Source organism: Prenolepis imparis, unplaced genomic scaffold, assembly GCF_030444845.1.
Source record: "Prenolepis imparis isolate NDT839.2.m4 unplaced genomic scaffold, iyPreImpa1.0 SCAF_10, whole genome shotgun sequence".
Lineage (NCBI taxonomy): Eukaryota > Metazoa > Arthropoda > Insecta > Hymenoptera > Formicidae > Prenolepis > Prenolepis imparis.
The window spans coordinates 4590405-4608328 of NW_028141168.1; the positions used below are offsets into that span (position 1 = coordinate 4590405).

The 17924-nt window shown below is 34.6% G+C and overlaps 3 protein-coding genes across 5 annotated transcripts in view; all 3 read left to right on the forward strand.

Moving 5' to 3' along the window:
* The first annotated feature begins 1644 nt into the window (after positions 1–1644).
* LOC145941866 (spermine oxidase) lies at positions 1645–6375 on the forward strand. The gene is made up of 3 exons (XM_083048230.1): positions 1645–1883; positions 3023–3563; positions 3831–6375. The coding sequence occupies exons 1-3, from the start codon at positions 1673–1675 to the stop codon at positions 4675–4677; spliced, it is 1599 nt and encodes a 532-aa protein (XP_082904356.1). The 5' UTR covers positions 1645–1672; the 3' UTR covers positions 4678–6375.
* A 1885-nt stretch (positions 6376–8260) lies between these two features.
* On the forward strand, positions 8261–10585 carry LOC145941941 (dehydrogenase/reductase SDR family member 4-like). Its single transcript, XM_083048371.1, has 5 exons — positions 8261–8624; positions 8808–8985; positions 9689–9913; positions 10044–10178; positions 10258–10585. The coding sequence occupies exons 1-5, from the start codon at positions 8497–8499 to the stop codon at positions 10426–10428; spliced, it is 837 nt and encodes a 278-aa protein (XP_082904497.1). The 5' UTR covers positions 8261–8496; the 3' UTR covers positions 10429–10585.
* A 1379-nt stretch (positions 10586–11964) lies between these two features.
* LOC145941621 (BTB/POZ domain-containing protein 7) overlaps positions 11965–17924 on the forward strand; it is a 30076-nt gene continuing 24116 nt past the window's right edge. The window contains exons 1-9 of one of the 3 annotated variants that reach the window (XM_083047796.1): positions 11965–12124; positions 13186–13443; positions 13705–14087; positions 14732–15282; positions 15360–15523; positions 15992–16376; positions 16465–16617; positions 16700–16856; positions 17372–17550. In XM_083047796.1, coding sequence (XP_082903922.1) covers positions 13205–13443; positions 13705–14087; positions 14732–15282; positions 15360–15523; positions 15992–16376; positions 16465–16617; positions 16700–16856; positions 17372–17550 — 2211 coding nt within the window. In that variant the 5' untranslated portion in view covers positions 11965–12124; positions 13186–13204. Of the gene's footprint in view, positions 12125–12179; positions 12340–13185; positions 13444–13704; positions 14088–14731; positions 15283–15359; positions 15524–15991; positions 16377–16464; positions 16618–16699; positions 16857–17371; positions 17551–17924 lie in introns of those variants that run through there. The other 2 variants (XM_083047798.1, XM_083047797.1) reach the window with 2 other exon arrangements.

Consider the following 17924-nt stretch of genomic DNA (forward strand, 5'->3'; position numbering starts at 1 on the left):
ATATATATATATATATATATATATATCAGGGATCCGGACCGAAACAAAATTAGGATTCGGTTTCGGTTACGGTTTAATAAAATATTAAATAACTGTTCCGGTTCCAGTTTCGGTTTTTTGATAAATAAAAAAACCGTTTAAATTATGATTTTTTCGGTTACGGTTCCGGTTTTTAAAAATTTTTACTTTTTGTTTTTCTAATTAAATTAATTTCTAAATTATATTACTTTAAAAAATTATTATTAATTTTTATGACATAAATAAACAACACTTCATATTATACATAAAAATATATTTAGATATAAGTATATATAATATAGATACATATATAAATATATTTTCATATGTCATAAAAATTAATAATAATTTTTTAAAGTAATATAATTTATATATACTTTATATATATATATATATATATATATATATATATAAAACAGAAAATATAATATCTTCACAGCTATCATTATTGCGATAATACATACACGTTTCAGAACATTTAAAAAATAATTATAATTAAGCAATTATTGTAAACGACCCAACTTAATTGATCTTTCTTAATTCGATATCATATATAAATATACAGACTACGTTTCGACCTTTGGTTCAGGTCCTTATCAAGTCTAAAATTAAAGGATAATACTATATAGAAGGAATCATTTTATAAAAGCATAGCGCAAACCAAGTTGAAAACAACAATTATTATAAAGTAAATGATTAAAACATACCTTACTTAAAATTTTTTTCTTTTTTCAACATGTTACAATTCTCTCATCTGTACTAAACGTTTCGTATAGATGGTAAAAAACGAACTAAGTTAGACTTCCTTTATTATTCTATCATAAATAGGGTTTAAATTCTCTGTGTCTTTATGTAGGTTAATCGTGTTGATAAATTTTTTTATATAAAACATTTCAGCTATCTCTCTTTTCCTAGTATGTGTTTCACGATGTAAAATATTAAAGGTTGTCCATTTAAAGTCAGTGTTATAAATTTATCAGAATTTCAATACGGTTTACGGTTTCTGTTCTACTAAAAAAACGGTTATGGAACGGTTATTTGTTTTGGTCCGGGTCCCTGATATATATATATATATATGAGTACGTTTACACGGCACCCTTAATCGGGTTTAATAACATCCGTAGTTGTAAGACTGGCCAATCACAGCCGTTCCATTCTTCAGGGAAATGGCTGTGATTGGCCAGTTTTACAACTACGGGTGTTATTAAACCTGATTAAGGGCCAATTTCACCAACGTCGGTTAACTTTAACCTCCGGTTAAACTATATGTTTGTCTCTTTTTAATGAACGTATCTGAAACGAGACAAAGATATAGTTTAACCGGAGGTTAAAGTTAACCGACGTTGGTGAAATTGGCCCTAAGGGTACCGTGTAAACGTACTCTATGAATACCGGCCCATGGGTTAAGCCTAGTCTACAATAGAGTCGTAAGGTCGTAAACGTAAGAAATTGACCAATCACAGTCGATTATTCTCCTCAAATTCAACTGTGATTGGTCAATTTCTTACGTTTACGACCTTACGACTCTATTGTAGACTAGGCTTTATTCACCCTCATTGCTTTTTCTCGGTCCGAGAACTCGGACAGAATTCTCGGATCGTGGACACAGGTCTTTATGTATGTACAATTTGGAAAACTTATATCTCATACGTCTATGGACAGCCTTTATCGGTCATATGTGATGAACATGGCGGAATCCACAAATAATTCGGAGGATGATCGACTCTCGTGTAAAATCTTGATTATCGGTGCCGGTATGGCCGGATTGTCGGCGGCAAGTCATTTGTTGAAGAACGGCGAGACGGATTTTCTCATCGTCGAGGCGCGCGGACGTATAGGCGGACGAATCGTTTCCGTTCAAATCGGTACGATCGACATAACCTCTCTTCAGTCAGTGTTTGTCACTTGCTTTCAAACTTATTTATTTATTTATTCGCTCTGCGAAATAATAGAACAAGACATACTCTGTAATTACAGTTGTAATATACTGAAATGTTCGGAGACATTAATTACTTTCGAAATTTTTAATATTCACAAATTATTGATTTAGGGAAATTAGAGAGAATATGAGATCTTTTGGAAAGAGTATGAGTTTTTGGTTTTTGGAGATAAATTAAAATTTGTATGTTCTATATAATGTTGCTCAGAATTTATAATTTTATATAGGATAATTATTAATTTTTCTGACATTTAATTTTTCAAGTTTCTTGAATAAAAGATGCAGTTTATATGTGCTTACAGTGTTGTGTTTAGATGATTTTAAAATTAGCTAGATAAAGATGAGATGAAAATATGTAAATTCATCTTAGATATAAGATGAAAATGATTTTGTTTTAAATATATCTAGATAAAAGATAAAATTATATGGCGATTCATCTAGATAACTTCCAGATAATATTATTTTAAAGACTGCTTATGTAAACACAGTTATAAAAAGAATATAAATTATAAAAGGAATACAAAAATATAGTCATACTTTTATTTATAAGTTTTTATCGCTTACTGTTTTAGTTACTTAAGTATTTTTAAGTGTTAGGCCCTAAACCAAATTATCTAAACATTATTCTACATCATTTAGTAATATAAATATAACACTTTTTTATCTAAGATGCAGATATAAATAATACATATTTTTATTATTTATAAAAATAAGATGACACCAAAACTTCATCTAGATGATCATTGTATCATTTTATTTAGATAACAGTAAATACTGTATGCTTAATATAATAAATTTTTGAAAAAAAAAGGAAAAATACGAACAATCTTTTCATCAGTCTTGTCAATCCATCTCTCTCTATTGTGTCATTATATATATAATATTCTTAAAAAATTTAGAAAGTGATTATAACATTAGGTTTACTCCTAACGGAATATATAGAATAATACTCTTAATGGAATTGTAATGATATTGTTATTCTCGTTATTTAAAAAATGATATATAGAATAAGAAGTTTAAATGTGACATGTATAACTTTATATTTTTTTTTGTTCATCTATCTAGGCAATGAAAATGTTGAATTAGGGGCAAATTGGATCCATGGTGTGCTAGGTAATCCCATGTTTGAGCTAGCGATGGCAAATGGCTTGATAGACATTGTACATGTGCCGAAACCCCATAAAGTAGTGGCTGCGTTGGAGGATGGAAAACAGTTGCCATTTCCCGTCTTGCGAGAGATCTACGAGGCTTATGTATGCTTCTTGAGACGATGCGAAGAATACTTTCTGAGCACATACAGTCCGCCGGACGGTATTACTAGCGTAGGGGCGCACATCGCGCTGGAAGCAGAGATATATCTCTCATCCCTGCCATCCGAACAACGACGAGTGAGACAATTGATCTTTGACTGTCTACTCAAGAGGGAGACCTGCGTTACAGGCTGCGACAGCATGGACGAGGTGGATCTTCTGGAAATGGGCTCCTACGACGAGCTCCAAGGTGGAAATATTAGTCTTCCGAACGGTTACAGTGCTATATTGGAACCAGTTTCAAAGCACATACCGAAAAATTCTATTCTTACTCAGCATGTCGTGACAAAGATTAGGTGAGCCTTGTAGTCATGATTAATTGTACAGTAAATGCGGATAAGAGTTTATTTGTTCGGATAATTCGAGTTAGTTTATGCCTTTATCCCTTCTAATTATATCCCATATAGAGTGTAGTGGGAGGTTTCCAAACCTCTCCGAGGGGCAGAAAAGTTAATATCGTGAAAAAATTGTTTAGGCAGAACTTAGCATCACCCAGGACAAGTGAACTCTTATCTGAATGTTGATATGCATTAGTGCTACGAAATAATCTGTTATTTTTTTAGGTGGCGTCCCCGGGAAGGTGTCGATTCTACGGGAAACTCGGATTCTAAATCCAATAGCCTTATAGAAGTACAATGTGAAAACGGAAAGACGATTACCGCGGAGCACGTAGTATGTACGTTACCGTTGGGCGTTTTGAAAAGGACAGCTTCGGATTTATTCGAGCCATCGTTGCCGGCGTATAAGCTCGAGGCGATAAACAGACTGATGTTCGGTATAGTGAACAAGATATTTCTCGAGTATGAGCGACCCTTTCTGAATCCCGGCGTGTCGGAAGTGATGCTCCTCTGGGACGACGAGCGTTTGCCCGAGGCCGAGAGGCGGGACATTAGCAAGACCTGGTTTAGGAAGATATATTCGTTCATCAAAATCTCGGACACCCTGCTGTTGGGTTGGATATCTGGTCGGGCGGCGGAATACATGGAGAAGCTGAGCACCACAGAGGTGGCCGAAGTGTGCACGACGATTCTGCGAAGATTCCTCAACGATCCCTTCGTACCGACTCCAAAGAGCTGTCTGCGCACTACGTGGCACTCGCAACCCTACACACGGGGTTCCTACACCGCGATGGCTGTCGGTGCAAGTCAACTGGACATCAGGAGTTTGGCTCAACCGTTGATTCAGGAGAGAGATGGGACGGAAGATGGGAGGGCTAAAGTTCTGGTGGCTTTCGCGGGTGAACACACTCATTCCTCATTCTACAGCACCGTACACGGAGCATACTTGACCGGCCGAACGGCGGCTGAATTGCTGTTGGGGGTTAAACAAAGCGAGAAACACGCGCTGAGTCTCAGCTGCGAGGACACTAGCGATCTCAGCTCGTGGATACAAGGCATTTCTTTGAATTAATGTACGATTTTTCTTTTCCGAGAAAGAAAGAACGTATGTACGACGATTAAAGATGTATCTAGCGGTTATATATATGCGTTACGTTTGCGAGATTATTATATTATTTTGTAAATACTGTAGTGCGAAACTATCATCATCTCTATACACATCTTGTACATAATGGTGCTTTTACTGCGAAATACTGCGGATGAGGTGTGCATTTATCGTATTATGCATACTATGCCATGAATGAACGAATAACGCGATAGGAGTAAAAACTGAGATGGAAAAAGGAAATAAAGAGATCGACGTAATGTGCGTGTGTGTGTTACAAATGCATTCGGCACAAATATTGTTTCGAGAACGCGAGAATATCTTAAATTTTAAGTACACAAACATTCTTAGGTGTTCATGCAAACATTTATTTTATAAAAGTCGCGCGAATTAAGGCTCCTGACTCCTCGCCGCGGCCATGTTAGATTGTGACATCAGAGGCAAGAAAGCACACGCTGAAAATTCTTAGATGCCATTTTTAAACGAAAAGATATTTCGATGAAACACTATTCAGATGGCTTCAACACATCTTTAAAATACCTCGAAAACTTCTTTTCTCTTGACAGTCAATCAACAACCGTAAAATGATCGTGATATCAAACTGTCATGTGGAATGACTGCGCATGTGCAAAGACCAGACGAACTGGGCTTCATATTACAGTCATTTTACAGCTGTTGATTGATTATAAAGGGAAAAGAATAGTTTTCGAGGTATTTTAAGAGTGTGCTAAAGCCATCTAAAGTGCTGTTTCATCGAAATATCTTTTTATTTCGAAATGGCATCTAAGAATTTTTAGCGTGTGTTTTCTCGCCACTGATATCACAATTCCAACATGATCAGCGAGGAACCAGAAACCTTAATATAATGTTTTTGCTAAACTCGTGTAGATAATATACATATATAATAATATATATCGAATCCAGTCGAATTTATATGGACGAGCCTAATTCTATTTGCGCGAGACGTAACGATATTTTTAACGATTATGTATGTATGTATGTATAAATCAGTAATAAGATTTATAAGAAGTCGGAAAGCGTATATCGTATTTTTTATTCTCAATTTTCTTGTAAACGTTTATTATTGGATGTGAATTATTCGCTTGCTTGACTTCTTTCTTGTAACATCGTACTTATTGTTTAGTAAAAAAAAAAAAAGTTCCGTCGTGCATTAACTTAATCTAGTCAATTTGAAAAATATACGAAAGCGATGTATGTATTTGATAAGTAATAACAGACATTCTTTGACTAAGCACACACACTCAATATAACAAAATCATGACAATGTCATGTACCGAAATTGAAATGGTTTGTAGAAGAAAAAGTAGAATAAGCACTCTACTTGTGCTCTGTATTATTTTACGTTACTAAAATGTTATATTAGCAGATGTTATGTGCCATCGGATTAGTATTAACTCTTGAAATACTAAATGAATGGAAAGGATAGAAAATGTTTATTTGAAATTACGAGAGTTATAATACATATGTAAGTCCAGAGAACTTATAAGAATAGAAATAATTGTTTATTAACGAATGCTGCACTTCAAAAGAATATTAATATGGAATAAATGACTTGATTATTTGACAAAATTTTTTATAAAGAAAAATATTGTATTTACTATAAGAGTACACTTTCACAAGAATGCGAAAAAGAACAAAGCAATCTAATTGAAAAATTTCTTATTTATTTTTAAAAATATTATTTAGAAAAAATGTCAAAGAAATTAATATATGTCAAAAATGATAAGTGGAAAAACAGTTTAAAATATCAAAGGTACTTTCCGATTCACGCATGATGCGCATGAAGTGACAGAAAATCTATAGTTCATGTCACGCATATTATAGATTCTCTGTCACTTCATGCGCATCATGCGTGAATCGGAAAGTACCCCAAGTTCTGCAAAAGAGTCATTTCTTTTTTTCCTTTTCTTTGATTGTAAAAAACTTCCTTGCTAGAAAAAATGTTAAATGTGTTAAGATAAAATTTTAAAAGAATTTATTGTTAAAATTTTAAAGATGTGATAATCTGTATTAAGTGTAAAATTTAGAGGAGAAAGAAAAGAAGATAAATTCTCAATATATCTTCTGTAATATTCAATGAAAATAACTTGATACTCAAATGATATTCTAAGTGCATTTTTTGCTGCATACTCGATTGCCAAGTCCGTAAAATTTGTACGACAGCGCCACATTTGGCAAAACTATAAACTATTATGCGTGAAAATGACATAAATTAAATTATTCTTGCGACTTATTACATAATTATTCTAGCGTCATTTATCATTTTAGTGCAGTGTTTCTATTTTTAAAGTAATTGTTATAGTGTTAAAATATACCGAAGACTCTCATTTTGTTATAATGTAATATGTAAAAGCAAATATTTATTTCATTTCGATACCTGTCAAACAGCTGGTTTTCGTCCTTGATTAGGTCGATTCAATTCGACATATACAATGTTATTTATTGCTTACCCAAACAAAAGGAGAGTTTTCGATATATTTTACAAGTCGGTTCTATCGGTTATAAACCCTATTTTATTGAAAAACATTTTTATTTTAGCGTAAGTCGCAAGAATTTTCATGGTATATTTTCTCGCTTCTAACGTCATCAATTCAAAATGGCTGCAGTGAGTATGCAGGAGCCTTAATAATGCAGCGATAAAAATTTTACAATCAAGTCTTGTTTTTATATACATTTTGTCTCAAATTATTTTGCACATTTGAAAGATAGCATCGATTTTATTTAAATCTTTACGATAATAATAAATTAATATTTCACAATATTATACTTTTGATATTTAAAATTACATTTAATGTTGCATGTAATATTCTATATTCTTTTTATTTATTATTCTTTCATTATATATTCTATATCTATAATAACTAGATCAGAGAGTGTTCCATTTTAGAAAATATGTTTAAATATGTAAAAAATATTGCGTTTTAGAAAACAATATTTCGAACAGAAAGTTGTTTTAGGATTTAAAAGATTTGGTTTAAGGGGGAAAAAAGTTAATAATTTTGAATTTTAATTAAGGTCATCATTCACTTTTTATGTCCATCCTACCTTTATAACTTTTTATGTCAAATATTGCGACAAATCGATTTATATAAAAAAAATTAGAATGTGGTTCTGTTTAAAAAAATTAAGTTGACCTTCAAATGACCTTTAGTTAAAATTCAAGATTACTTCTTCCCCCTTCAAAATCAAACAATTTTTGTTCGAAACATTGCTTTTTAAAGAGAACGCGATGCTTTTTTTATATATATTTAAGTATATTTTTAAAATAGAACACCCTGTCTGCTTTTATTATCATCTTATTAAATAATTATTCTGCGAGTAAAAAGGCTGGATTATAGAGGCTGTAAATTTTTTCCGTAACCGCAAATCCAATCACGTTGCCGAATCAAGCAACGCGATTGGTTGAATCCTTAAATTTACGGTTACGGAAAAAATTTACGGCCTCTATAATCCAGCCTTTAATTTGTTTGCTTCAATATTGAAAGTCACCTGACTTTTATTGGAATCTCTTTCGAGTTGCGTTCCACTTAACGACCGCAACACTCGCGGAATTATTTCATCCTTGTTGTTCGCCAGTTAAATAAAGACAGATAACGCTCGCGAGCATTGCGGTCGTTAAGTGGAACGCAGCCTCTGTGTTGCCTCTATATTCATATATATCATGGACCTATTTACGACGTGATATCATCAGGTTCAAAGTCGCAAATTTTGATCGCGAGGTATTATAAGTAATTGTGCTTAATCACGGAGAACATTCTGTCTCATATGCTTTTTACGATGATACGTACCGCGTTGAATCAAAGTGCCCGAAAATTCGGCACTAATGTATCTTCCTCGGTAAAATGCAACCGATTAGAGGGAAAAGTCGCGATCGTGACAGCGTCTACAGAAGGGTAAATATAAGAAAATTATATATTTATAATTCTCTCAAGGCAAACAATTCTACACAAAGTTCAATGTCATTCTAAGAAAGATCTAACATTTTTCTTATCTTCTTATTTCTTCCGCAGAAATAATTATATAGCAATATTCTGTATACCTTGCTTAGGTTACCTTGCTTTTTTTTATTTTCACAGGATAGGATTTTCTATAGCGAAACGTTTAGCACAGGAAGGCGCTAAAGTAATGATCAGCAGTCGTAAAGAAGCAAATGTGAAAAGAGCTGTAGAAGAACTTCAATCCGAGGGATTACAAGTTGCGGGCACTGTTTGTCATGTAGGAAAGACAGAAGATAGGAAAAATCTGTTCGAAAAAGTAAATATTAATTATATAAACAGGGTTAAAAAAAGGGTTACATATTTTGAGAGCAGGTAGTATTGATCAATACAAGGAAAAAAAGTCTAGTTAACATGAGTCCTACAATTAATATCTTCAAAGATACAGGATATCTTTCTTTTGGACTCTTTTTTATTGATTGTGTCACCTCTACAATGCAGTAAACAAAAGAGTGTCTACTATAGTTTTACTATATTATAATATTGGATTATAATAACTGGATTTGTAGGTATCAGTATGAGATTATATTAAGGAGAGAACAATAAAGTTTTGTTAAAGTGCGCAGTTTAATCAGAACATACATATATAACAGAAGTCTATTATTCCACACAGGATGGCAGATATAACTTTTTGTTACTCTTTTTTTATACTATTTTATTTACATTGCATTGTAGAGGTGACATGACCAATAAAAAAACAAAAACCTCAAATATAAAGATAATTTGTATCTTCAAAAATATTTTAATTAGGACCTATGTTAATTAAACTTTTTTCTTGTTTTGATCAATACTATCTTTCAAAATACGTGACCCTTTTTTTAAACATCCTGTATTCAGAATATCTCAATTTTTTGAGATATAAAATTTTTTCTAATTAGTATCAGTAGATTATTGTATTTTCTAAATATAATTATGTATAGGTATATATCAATAATTTCAATAAAATTGTAAAAAATTTGCAGACCAAAACAAATTTCGGAGGTTTGGATATTCTGGTATCTAATGCAGCTGTTAATCCATCAGTTGGTCCTGTATTAGATAGCAGTGAAGAAGTATGGGACAAAATTTTTGACATCAATGTCAAGTCTACGTTCCTGCTTATGAAAGAGTCTCTACCACTTCTCAAATGCAGTAAATCACCTTCTATTATTATTGTATCTTCAATCGCTGGATATCAGCCTTTTGGTGTGAGTTTAAAAAAAATTTTTTTGTTTTTATTTTTATATATCCTCTATATTAAAAAAACTTTTCATAATAAAAAATTATATTTTACTAGTAAGAAATTATATTAATCTTATTAATATAACATTTCTTTAGTTACTAGGTGTATATTCAATTAGCAAGACTGCTTTATTGAGCCTAACTAAAACTACTGCGGAAGAGCTTGCGCTCGAGGGGATTCGTGTAAACTGTATTGCACCAGGAATAATAAAGACCAAGTTTTCACAAGCGGTATTTTTCCATAATTATTTCTAAGTCGTTCAATCTGTTTTTGTTAAAAAATATTCTTATATATTTATTATGGTTTTAGTTATACGAATCGGAGGATGCCTACGACGCTGCTATATCGCGTATTAGCATGAGAAGACTGGGAACGTCAGATGAGATTGGAAGTGTAGCTGCATTTCTAGCAAGTAGCGATGCTTCTTACATTACGGGTGAAACTATAGTGGCATCTGGTGGTATGCATGCAAGACTCTAAACTTATTTTATAATAATATTACATATTTTTATACATACTTATACATTTTTTTACATAATCTCTAGCCTTGTATAAATAATGCTAAGAGAGAAAATGTTTTATCTTTATTCTTAAATTTTTTTGATATTTTTTGGTATGTACATATATATACATATATATATATATATATATATATATATATATATATATGTATAACTATGATGGTTGAGAGTTTTTTCTATAAAATTGTTTCATAATTGTATACATATGAAATTATATTAGTTCGATATATAAGATATATGTATATATGTATAATTGAGGAAAATGTAAAATAATTGAAAAGGAGAACAAATTAGTCATAATATTAAATATGTATTTTATGATAAATTGGATTAAAACTATTGCTTCCTCGTCAAATGTCAAAAGTTAAACGTACCTTGTATACAGTATTTGCTGTTATCTAACTAAAGTTATATATAGATGATTATCTAAGATGCAATTTTGGAGTCATCTTATCTTTATATAGATAATAAAAATATGTATTATCTATATATCTGCATTTTAGATGAAAAAAAATGTTATCTTTACTAAATTAGAATAATGTTCAGATAATTTGATGTAGAGTCATAGCACATAAAAATACTTAAGTAGTAGAACTTAAGCAATAAGCAATAAGAACTTATAAATAAAAGTATGAATATATTTTTACATCCCTTTTATAATTTACATTTTTTTATAACTGTGTTTGCATAAGCGGTCTTAACAATAATATTATCCAGAAATTATCTAGATGAATCACCATATATTATTTTATCTTTTATCTAGATATATTTAAAACAAAATCATCTTCATCTTATCTAAGATGAATTTATATATTTTCATCTCATCTTTATCTAGCTAATTTTAAAATTATCTAAGCACAACACTGTTTTTGTATATAATTTTAAATACAAAAAAATGTAACAAAAACCTTTCGCGCATTTTACTGTGAAGAGATATTTTGACACGGGGGAGGGGAGGAGGGGGTAATTTCCCGCGATGCATCAATCCCATGACGTCACAGGGCGAAAAAGCTGCGCGCACGGTCTTGTATACAAGACCGTGGCTGCGCGCAATCGACTGCATCTGTTCCGAAATGCGTCTCATTGTCAGTCACGAAAAAAAACCGACTTAAAAAACGACTCTTCTCTCTTGGAAATGTAAACACAAATATAAACACACGAAAGTTTCACAATGTTTGTTCACAAACGAATTATCTATCATCTCCCGAGACGACGATTCACGCCGCGTCAAACGTCAAACGTCAAACGTTCGCGCGATGACGTTCGCGATGACGCGCGACTACGTCATGTGACGTATGAAATCGTCGTCGCGCGAATCGATTCGTTCGATTCGAGCTCTCGAGCCTAGTATATATACATCATACATCCACCGTTAAACAGAGGGCGCCACGTGACTCTCTCTCTCTCTCTCTCTCTCTCTCTCTCTCTTTCTCTCGCTTCGCTTTTATTTACCACACGCATTATACATAAACACACACACACATATATTATATATATATATTATGGGATACGCTCGCTCGCGTAGCTGTAAACATGGCTGTCGTGCTTTGTGATGATGATTATCCGCGCGAGTTTGTTGCCCGGCCGTGTTATAGTGTCGCGCGCGATCGCAAATAATATGGATACGCGGGGCACCAACAGTCCCGGGGACCCAGGTAAGGACGAAGGGAGACGCCGAGGAGAGACGCGCTCCCTCCTCCTTCCCCTCCCCCTCCGGATTTTCGTTCGCTGCTCGTGCAGCGATGGCGATGTTTTGTGTGTATCATCCCGCGTTATTCGTTATTAGCGTTATCGCGTTGCTCCGATTTTTTTTCCGTACATCGCATGCGTCTCCTATCCCTTTTCCATTCCTCCCCTCGCGGACGCGAAGGTGAGTGAACCTGATGTGCGCGAATCTCTGTCTTTCTCTCGTGTCTACGTCATATGTATCGTCGACTTGACATAAACGCGCTCGCTATATCTTAGCTTTGACATGTATGTCAAAAACACGAAGAGTGTATATATATTTATTTCTTTTTTTTTTCACGTATAAATTAAATTTTCTCGCAAAGATACACCTCTCCTCTCTCGTCCTGGTTTCGGATGGCGATATCTCTTTCGCGGAAATCTGTTGCCATGCGATGCATTATCAATATGTCAATCTCTCTCTCTCCGCTCTCCATCGCTCGATCTTAATTTAAAGACCCGTTTTCTTTTTTTTTTTTCTTACGCACTCGAAGTATTATTCTCGCTCAAAAACACGTCGGTGCGCTAATTATTTTAATTACGCGTTCAAGTTTGTTTAAGCGATGTTTTTTATTTACATATTTGAACGCTCCTGTTTTTTTTTAATGTGCTCTGATTCAGCCAAGATTTGTTCGAAATAAATTTGTGTTTACTCAAATATATTTGAAGAATAGAATACAAATTTAATAATAATAATATATCCATTTGTCAGAATTAACAATAAAGTGTAATTATTTACAAGACATTAAATGAAAAAATAGATTACACAATTAAGATTTATTTGAGGAACTATATAAATAAAAAGATTATTATTTACTTGATTACTATATTATATATAGATTATTTGTATTTGTGTGTGTACTAAATCAATTTTGATTATAATATATATTTAAAATTATATAGTGAAATTTAATATTTGTTTGATGAGAAAGAATATAATATGTCCTGATATAGAATTGTTGTCAGATAGATTGCTATGAATTTATTTTAGGCTGTCGTCTGGGTGAGCAATGAATGTACTTCGTATTCTGACACCGTGTGTGTTGCAACGCAGACGCATAAGAAGTATAGATAGTACCGATAAAAGGGATTCCTGGTATATGAGAAGACAGCGTGGAGATGCCTCTCACATGACACATAGAATGGGTGCTTCTGCATCATCAAGCATCACCAACGTAGGTGGAGATTCGGTCCAAGCAGCCAGACTTTCAGCATCGAGTAGTCCGGAACAACATGGCATTGCAGTTAGGTACATTATCAATGTTTTATATAATTGCTCTTTAAAAATAACTTTCTAAATAACAAATATTTTATTTCGCTTATATTTTATATGTTTACATAATTTTGATCAATGATTAATAGATAATAAAATAGATCTGAAATAAGAAATGTAAAGATATATATATGCTTTAGAATATTATACTCGAAATAGAATCAGTGTATAAGCAGAGAAGGAGAATTATTCAAAGCTGAAAGTGAGGAATGTGATCGCACATCAAACTTCCTATAGTTGTTTATTCATGTATAGAGAGAAAAAGAAGAAGATGACAGGATTTGCAACGCTACGCAAGAAATTTATCAGGAGACGCCGCTCCTCGAAAGCGTGCGATCATGGTAGAATTGTTAGAGATCTAGTGTCCACGTGGAATCACTTGGAAGCAACGGCTCTGCTCGAGGAGTACGAGGCGTTGGCCGCATTGAAAGATCTTCATGTTCAGGCTGAATTAGCCAGACCGCCAGCCGCTACTTTCAAGCAAGACCTGTCAATGTTGTATGATTACAAACATTGTTCCGATGTGGATCTTGTATATAGAGGAGCGTGCTTTCCCGTTCACAGGGCCGTGCTTTCTGCCAGATGCCCGTATTTTAGGGATCTTCTGGCTGGTTGCCCCGGTATACATACATTTATTAAATCTATAATTAAGGATGTATTCAATGGAAGATTCAATGGAATTTTTAACTGGACATTCTTAGTTACGTCCCAAATCGTGAATTATTTCAAATTTTTTTACTTGCTCGTTTAAAAGATTAATTATTGAATTTTGCGATTTTAACGTAGGATTTTATGTGAACGTTCGAGAGACAGATAATAAATTATTCACAAATTATGAAAAAACCAATGATAACAATTTGATTTTGTTATATCATGTTCTTCGAACATGTAAAAATGTTTCTGCAAAATTTCAAAATGATATACTTGCTTGTTTTGCAATTATTAAAAAACTACTGTAATTATTGGTTTAACCGAGCATTCGGTGGTGTCAACGCTGGAAACAGCTGAAAGTTAGCGCTTAAACTGTAGCGATTTTCTATAAGATTTACAGCGTGAGTAGCGTTAATACCTTTTGTCTTTGATTATGTCCCATACATCCTTAAATTTAATAGTATATTTATAGTTAAATTTAATAGCATATTGTAAAATTTAAAGTTTTACTAAAATTTAAATTTTAGTAAATTCTCCACTGTTCAGTATAAAGTGCAGATGTTATTGCTGACGCATATATGGTAAATATAAAAAGTAATATTGAAAATTGCAGGATACGGGGCTAGAATATGTTTGGAGTTGAGGACTCCGCATCTCGAAGTGCAGATGTTCTCGGCGTTATTACGGTATCTTTACACCGGTGATATCTGCCCGCACGACGCGACGTTGGAGGCGAATCTGCTTCGGCGACTTGGCGAAGAGTTCGGAACTCCAAATCCGTTGGAGCACGATCTCAGATATTTGCTGGATACTGGTGATTACGCGGATGCCGCCCTCGTGTTCACCTCGGACAGCGATTATCAACGACCGGACAGCGGGAGTTCGGAGTACGGATTTCGTCCCAAATTAGAGCTGCCATGTCACAAAGCGATACTCTCCGCGAGATCTCCTTTCTTTAGAAATTTAATACAGAGACGGACCAGATCGGGCGAGGATCACACGGAAAGGGCGCTTCATATACCTACTAGAATAGTGTTGGATGAAAGTGTAATACCTAAACGATACGCCAGGGTCTTGTTACACGCCGTGTACCTAGACACCGTCGACTTGTCATTGATACTGCGAGGGAGTGGCTGCGGAAACAGCGCTGGTAGTCTGGGAGAGGTGAAGATTTCAGTTATCAAGGCATAAAAAAAAATTTTGTACATCTAATACTCTAATACTCTTGTGTAAACTTGCAGGTTCAAGCTCTAACGCATACGGGTCGAATGCGACCGAGTCCCTTGGAGGAAGCGATGGAATTATATCAGATCGGACGATTTCTCGAGCTTGATATACTGTCGCAGGGTTGCGAGGATCTTATCTTAGAGTATCTCACCTTGGAATCGCTACCGGCTGTTCTCAAGTAAGTCTTTTGATCTACCGATCGATTCTCTTTGCGAGTATTAGATAGATATTAGATGTTATTGGGGTGACAAATGACCTTGCATGATCAGTCTCTGACTGATATGCGAAGGGTCCTGGGTTCGAATCCGGTTCGAACCAATACATCCCATATGCCTGCTGGGAAAATTTGTGGAAGGAAGAAACGGAGTCAGAGAAAGGAAGGGAGAGCAGGATTAGTTAAGGAGAAGAGGAAAAGAAGAGAAGGGAGAGGAAGATGAGAAAGATGAGGAGGAAGAGAAGAGGGGAGAGAAGGTTCTTAGAATGTAAGGTTGTTTATGGTTAGAGCAAAAGAAGTTGAAAAAAAGTATTGTAGAGATTCGGGAACGCTCCTACCAAAAGCGCCTTGTAAACCCTGAGGGGACAGAATAAATCGACTTTATCCTTTTATTAGAGTTTGTTTCATACAAAAATTGTGTTATATGTGCAGATGGGGCAGTCAACCTCACGGATCAGCATGGGTGCATAGACAAGCGTTGCATTACTTGAGGGAGGAGTTTCAGCCGATCGCTTCGTCCTCGATTCTCCATCAGTTAGATCATGCCCATTTAGCGAATGTATTACAGAGTCATTTTTTACAAGCGAGCGAACTTGAAGTACTGCAGGCAGTGCTCAAATGGGGCGAACACGAATTAGTACGTCGAATGGAGGATCGGGAGCCTAATTTGCTCAGCCATACCGTGCACTCCGTGACCAGAAAGGGTATTAAGAAGAGAGATCTCAGCGACATCGAATTGCGGGAGATACTGAGCGAACTTTTGCCCCTTGTCAGAATAGATCATATATTGCCGCCGAATAGCGAAGCATTAGCACAGGTATATGTGTGTTATTTTTTGCAAAATATTTTAAATTATTGAAAAAATTTTAGCTATTTTATTAATACATTACGTTCGATAATCTTAGGCCATTAGGAGGGGATTGGTTTCAACTCCGCCGAGTCACATGATAGGAGACGAAAGGGATAATTTACGGGTGAACGCTTGGATAAGAGGCGGAAAGAAGAATGGATTTTTCGTGAGGCCAAGGCTATTCATGCCATATTACGAAGAGATCAAGGTAGTGCTGATTATTTTTAAATTTCTAGGAATATATTTATCGATGGTACATGCTGACGAATTGTATTTATTGGCTATTATAGTCCTTGGTGGAAGAACAGATGGTCCAAGAAGCTGATCTAGTGAGATTACGGAGGCCGCGATACGTGGCGGATATACCGGATGCACTGTACATGGTTGAGGAGAAACCGAGAGCCATGGGTACCGCTGGTGTTGACGTTCTCGCTGCGGCGTTTCCAGGTATTACGACAGAAAGCGTATACATGAGGAGCTTATTTAAAAAAACTGCATCTGTAAAGGACCCCACACCAAATACATAGAATTTTGGCTTTCGATGGAATTGGTTGTTTTTTTTCATATGCTGTAGCTTATGTCCTGCTGAATAAAAAATATAATAACCTCAAAACTAAATATTGGATAGTTACTGAGTTAAGCCAGTCAAACAAGCCCAAGTTTTTCGTATTTGATTGGCTGTAAATCAGTAACCGTCTATTATTTAGCTTTGAGCCTATTACATTTTTTGTTCAGCAGATCATAAGCTACAACATATGAGAAAACCAGCTGATCTTACCAAGATTCAATTTTATATAGGATTAGTGTAGGATGTTTTTGGTATATAAAATCCTAGAAAAAATTCTAGATGAAATTGAATCCTGATAAAATCAGCTGGTTTGTGGGGTTCTTTGAGTAGAGTCACCCTCTAGGTGGATTTAATTGATAATTGATAAAAGATAAACTTGTTGATTGTGTTGTAGTGCCAGATTCTGCAACGATGGCTGCTATGCTGAAGCGGGAGCAGAAATTGAAACAATCGCCGAGCTGTCAACGAGCTATAAGCTTACCACTTTCTTCGCGGCACGAAATTAATCGGCAAGTGCGACTGCGCGTTGTCAGGGAATTCAACTTACCCGACACCGTAGCCGATCTTCTGGAGGTGAGTACTCTTCTACGTTATCGCTTTTTAGTTCGTTTCTAATTTTGGGCAATTTATAATAATTTATTTATAACAATAATAGCGCTAATAAGACGCGTAATATTTTGGAAAAGAAAAAAAAAGAAAAAAAAGAAGAAAAATTATCTTAAGACTCCTGGCTCTTCGCCGTCCATGTTGGAATTGTGACGTCAGATGGCTTTAGGACACTTTTAAAATACCTCGAAAACTATATCCTTTTCCTTTTATAATCAATCAACAGCTGCAAAATGACTATAATATGAGGCCCAGTCCGTCTAGTCTTTGCACATGTGCAGTTATTCCGCATGACAAAGTTTGATATCACGATCATTTTACGATTGTTGATTGACTGTCAA